Source organism: Belonocnema kinseyi, chromosome 4 (assembly GCF_010883055.1).
Source record: "Belonocnema kinseyi isolate 2016_QV_RU_SX_M_011 chromosome 4, B_treatae_v1, whole genome shotgun sequence".
Lineage (NCBI taxonomy): Eukaryota > Metazoa > Arthropoda > Insecta > Hymenoptera > Cynipidae > Belonocnema > Belonocnema kinseyi.
This window is the reverse complement of record NC_046660.1, coordinates 37,535,933-37,541,766: the sequence shown is the minus strand read 5'-3', so window position 1 is coordinate 37,541,766 and position 5,834 is coordinate 37,535,933. Positions and strand designations below refer to the sequence as shown.

General features: G+C 24.7%; 1 protein-coding gene across 1 annotated transcript in view; it reads left to right on the top strand.

Annotated features, from left to right (window-relative positions):
• Positions 1-5,281, top strand: part of LOC117171587 (chromobox protein homolog 1-like) — a 7,406-nt gene extending 2,125 nt beyond the window's left edge. Inside the window, exon 3 of the mRNA XM_033359033.1 lies at positions 4,156-5,281. Coding sequence (XP_033214924.1) covers positions 4,156-4,279 — 124 coding nt within the window. The 3' untranslated portion in view covers positions 4,280-5,281. The remainder of the gene's footprint in view (positions 1-4,155) is intronic.
• Positions 5,282-5,834: the final 553 nt, after the last annotated feature.

Here is a 5,834-nt window from a genome sequence, read left to right as displayed (position 1 = left end):
TTTTTCTGCAAAGCTAGTCTCTTTGGCTTCAAAATATAAGAATTTGGTTGAAAATTTTAACTATTTGATTTAAAACTCATCTTTTCTTATAGAAAATTAGTTCTTATGGTCACAAATTCAGATTTCCAAGTTTGAAAGTGAACTGTTTTCTAAAGAAATTCAACTCCGAAGATTGAAAACTTTACTTTTTTATTGGAAAATTGTCTTTTTGGATAGAATATTAATTTTTGTTTGAAATCCATTTATTTGGTTGAGTATTCAACTATTCTGTGAAAAATTCGTTTTTTGCGTTGAATTCAACTTGCTAAAATTTTCTCCTTTTTTGTTGAAAAGTATTTTTTTTTTTACCGAAAACATAAATATTCCCTTTATATTTTGATAATTTACCTTTTTTTAGTTGAAAGTTTTGGTTGAGTTTTTAACTTTTTTGTTTGAAAATTCTACTATTTGTTTAAAATTTAATTATTTTGTTGAAAATTCAATTATTTTTTTAAAAGTAATCTTTTTTAATCGAAAATTCAATGTTTTCTAGTGAATTCGCATTTTTTACTTGAAAAATCCAAATTTGGTTGATTTTTTTTCTCTTGGATAAAAAATTCTTTATTATTGAAAAGGCGTCTTTTTGTTTAAAAAACTTAATCTTTTTCGGTAGAAATTGAATCTTTTTGTGGTTAAAATTAATCTGTTTTCGTTAAGGACTCAATTATTTTCTTGAAAATTCGTCTTTTTTAGTTGAATTCAACAGTTTTTGATAAACACTTAAATGTATTTTTTTGGGTTTGTTTGAAAATACTTGTTTATAAGTTGAAAATTCGCCTCTTTTTTCTTGAAAATTCATCTTTTCGAGTTTAAAAGTCATCTCTTTTCTAAAACAATCGACTTTTTAGCTTGAAAAGTCAATTCTTTGTTTAAAAATTAATTTCTCTGTAGAAAAATAATCTCTTTTGGTTGAAAATTCAACTTATTTTTTCGCAAATAAAATATACTACAAGTTTGTAATTTAGTTTAATATTCAAAACATGTTAAAAAGCCGTATTTTTGTTGAGTTAAACTGTTTTTTATTATTAATATTAAACTCTTTTTCGGTTGAAATACTGATTACTACATTTTTCGTTCAGAAATTTTTTTTTTTTTTGTATGAAAATGTTATTATTGGGTTAAAAGTTAAACCCTGTTTTTAAATCAATTTTTTTGGTTGAAGGTTCATTGGAAATTTGTATTTTCCTTGGATCAAAGTTTTGTTTTTGCTGAGAATTTAATTCTTGTTACAGTTGGAATTTTAACTATTTTGTTGAAAATTATTAGTTTTTTGTGTTGAAATTTTTTTTATTAACTGAAAGCGTAATTATTCCAGTTGAATATTTCATCAATTTGGTTAGAAATTCATATCTCTAGTTGAAAATTATTTTTTAAACCGAAAATTCAACTATTCCATTCTCGTTTGAAAAGTTATATTTTTTAATTGAAAATTCGTCGTTTCTGGTAGAAATATATTTTAATGGTTAAAAATTCATCTTTTTGGTTTAAAATTCAACAATTCCAGTTAAAGATTCGTAATTTTAGTTAAAAATTCATCAGTTAGTTGAAATTTTTTTTCAACTCAAAATTGAATTATTCTATTTTTGTTTGAAAATTGGTATTTTTTTACTTCAAAATTCAACTATTTGCTTGCAATTTTTTCCTTTTTGGTACAAAGTTGACATTTATTTTGTGAAAAACTCGCCTTTTTCGGTAAAAAAATTAATCTTTTTCTTTGAAAATTCATCTTCTTGGTTCAAATTCAAGTATTCCAGTTACATATTCATAATTTCATTTTAGAAATAACATTTGGATAGAAAGTTCCGCTATTTCAGTTGATGATTGGTCATTTTAGTTCATTATTCATCAGTTTGATAAAAATTAATTTTATTAAACTGATAATGTATTTATTCCATTTTTTTTGTAAATTGACATTTTCTAATTAAAAATTCAACTATTTGGCTGAAAAAAATGTCTCTTTTAGTTGAAAATTCAACTATTTCGTTGAAAAATTGTCTGGTTTGGTAGAAAATTAATGTTTTTGTTTTCAAATTAATCTTTTTTTTTTTTTTTTTGAAAATTCATCTTTTTGTTTGTAAATTCATGTATTTCAATGAAATGTTTATAATTTTCTTTGTAAATTGATCTTTTTTATTTGTAAAAATGAGACAAATGCGTTGGAAGTTAAACTCTTCAGTTAAAAATTGATCTTTTTGTTTTAAAATTGATATATTGCAGTTGAAGATTCATAATTTTAATTGAAAATTCATCACTGCAGGCTGGCCGCTGAACCGGGAAATTACAGGGAATTTTTTTACCACGAATTTTACAAATTTGTAGAAGAAAAATCTGTCCACATTCGATTTTAACCGTTTTTAAATAATTAGTGGAGTAGTTATGTTTTTAATTATGCTCTTATTTAGCTTACAATGCGTAATTCGAAATTTTTTTACTTTAACAATTTTCCATTTAAAATTTTTATTTCTCAGCTTACATTTTTAATTTAAAGAATTTTTAAATACTTTTTTAAAGACTTGAAAGTTTATAAACTATATTCTACTTAAAAGTAACTTCATAATAATATATTCTTAATTAAATGAATTTATTAAATTTAAAATATTGTTTTAGTTTAAAATATTCAATTTTTAACCCATTCAATTTGAAAATTTTAATTTAAAAAAAAAATTGATTAATTTTTTAAATATTGAGCAATATTTAAATTTTTATTTAAGACAAGTAAATTGAAATAAAATATTTAAAAGGAAAGACTCTTTAACTGAATTGTTTGACATAGAAAACCTGGAATCGTTAAAAGTTCGAAGAACCTTTAAACTTTGAATGTTACAGTTTTAATTGTTGTATTTGAAAAATAATTAATTGGTAAGTAAAATTTTTAAATTTTGATGTATAATTCACAAATGAACATTTGTAGAAAAAATGAATAGATATTTAGGAGTTTTAAAAAGATTAAAAATTATCATGCAATTTTTAGAAAGTTTTCTTAAATTCTTCTAGAATATTTTTTGAAAATTTTGTTTAAATCTTTGAAAAACTTTTTAAATATTCTCTTAAAATAATTTTTCAACCTGAAAAGTTATTTTTAATTTTCCTAGAAATCTTAAGAGAATGTTTTTATTCTTTTGAAGCATTTCACAATTCTTGAAAAGAATATAATTTTTTTGTTTAAAATACAAATAATAAATGTTCAATTGTTATTTAGACATCCAAATTGTAAAGAAATTTTCTAAAATTTGCAGGATATTCTGAAAATTGTAGGAAAAATTCAATTAATTTTGACAGATATTTAGAAGTTCTGCAAACATTTCTCAAGATTTTTAAATAAAATTTTGAAGCTTTCTAAGGACGTTTAAACTACTTAAAAAGAAAATAATTGAATTTCTTATTTAAAGAGTGTTCAGATAAAAAATTTTCAATTTTTCAATATTTGATGTTTCTAGCTTAAAGTTCCTTAAAATTATATAAGTTTAAAAATTTTCAAGTTCATTGATTGATTTTTTAATTTAGAGCATTGAAAATGATAACGTGGATTTATATTTTTTTATATTGAAAAATGTTCGTACCCTCAATTTTATACGCGTGAATTATTGAGCATTTGAATACAACATTATTTATTAAAAACTTTTAAATTAAAATTTTTAAAGTTCAAAATTTAACAGTTCCAATTTCAGTGCTTTCATTTAAAGCTCAGTTTTTATTACCTCAAGTAGAAAATTTGGTAGCTTTAGTGTTCTATTTTAAAAATTGTATTGGCCGTGAACAATTTTTGCGAACCGGGAATTTATTTCGTCGATGAAAACGGCCACCCTGTCACTGGTTAAAAAACTGTTTTTTTAATTTTATGAAAACTTAATTTCTACTGAAAATGTAACTATTCCAGTTTTGGTTGCGCAATTTTTTATATAGTTCGATTTGATTGTTTTAAAAAATGCGAAATATTTGAGTGATTCCGTACCAAAAAAAATTATATCTGGAAGAAAACCTGGAATTGACAGGAAACCCCCCCCCCCCAGGATTTAAGTAGACGCTCTGTAATGTGAATTCTGTTTTAAACTTTTTGGAAAATAGGCGCCTTCTTTAGTAAGCATTGTTTAAACCCTCTAAATATTATTTTTTTAGGAAAGGAACAGAGGAAACGGATTTAGTAACAGCAAAAGAAGCCAATCTTCTCTGTCCACAAACAGTAATACAGTTTTACGAAGATAGACTTACGTGGAATACCACTAAACCAAATTCCAAGTAAGCTGTGAATAGTCCTTTTAAGAAATGGACAGGAGATCTAGTAATAAATATTGTCTGAAAGGGATTTGACTGAATGTTAGATTACAGATTACTAATGAATTATTGATGTAAAATATTTTGATAAGTAGTTATTAATCTTTCTTTGAACTTGGTCGAGGTGAAGAATGATTTTCTCGTAATTATATTCACCGATATTTTGTATTCAACCTATTCGTTTCATTCAGCATGGGAAAATCCGTCTCAACTGGTAAATTTATTTATACAGAATGCTAACGTTTCAATCCGAAGTAGTAAACGTGTAAGTTACTTATTTTACTTTAATTGAAAATACAGATAAGTTCTTTTAATACTGTTTTCTGTATCGTCTATATTTTTGATATTGAAACATTGTACATAAGCATTAAAGTACAACCGATGTTAGAGTTTTTATGGGATTTTAAGGGGAGTGCCACTAGTTTTTACAATTTTTCAAGCAGTTCTTACTGTTGCTTTCAGTTAATTTAATCTGCAGCACACATTTCTTGAAATGATTTTTCTTTTCTTCATTCTTTTGATAAATTTTCTGGCAATCTCAGCTAGTTACCTCGTTTCATACCTCTAGTCTTATTGCAGTATGAATGATTGAAATCTATGATTTCGATATTAACTATGTACAAGGTTTAAGAATTTCCAAATAGATGTTTCCAATTGTCCGCAACTTTTGAAAAATACACTTGACTTGGCGCGATATCTTCCTTGGTAAACGACGTTCTATACAGAAAAATTAAAGACATTAACTAACTGCTTCCGTATATTCTTCTGTTTAGACCAAACGATATTTAAATAATGTCCTACTGATTTAAGAAGAACTCTCTGGTTAACAAAGTCTGCGCCTGAAATTAAGTAGAAACATAAACTCTTTTCTATATTTTTTAAAGACATGTTTCGAATAGTTTGTCTCTGCATATTTATATTTTTAAGCACTATTCTTAAGGCAATTTGTATGAGTGATGAAAGATGAAAATGCGAGTGAAAAATTTTAAGAAAATCTAGATTAGGACAAAGAGATCTGGATTTTTTTAATGCAAAGGTACCAATCAAAACACAGTTATGAGTGTTAAATTTTTAGCATGAAGATTCTGATTTGTTTGCATTTAATTTTCCAAAATTTGAGGCAGAAATGTTCCTGCTGAATGCCGTCATTTACTTGTAACTGTATTTTGATTGGTTAATCAATCCTGTTAATTCTGTGAGAACTGAGGCGGAATAGTAGAAAAAAATCAATAAATAGATATATTAAAATGAAAATTGAAATCTTGTGAATGTAACTACAAATGAGATAGATTTTATTTTACTATCTTTATTTATTATTCATTAGTAACACAAAATACGTACGTCAGCTTAAAGTAAATACTTAAAATATTAATAACATGCAGTTCACATATTGTCGTAGATGCTGAAAATTTTTCATACGCACAAACAGTATTTGTATTTTATAATTAAGTATATCTCATTTTAACAGCGTGATTACTTTTAATAGTTTGGCTAGTGTTTTTGGCATTTCACATTAAAAACAG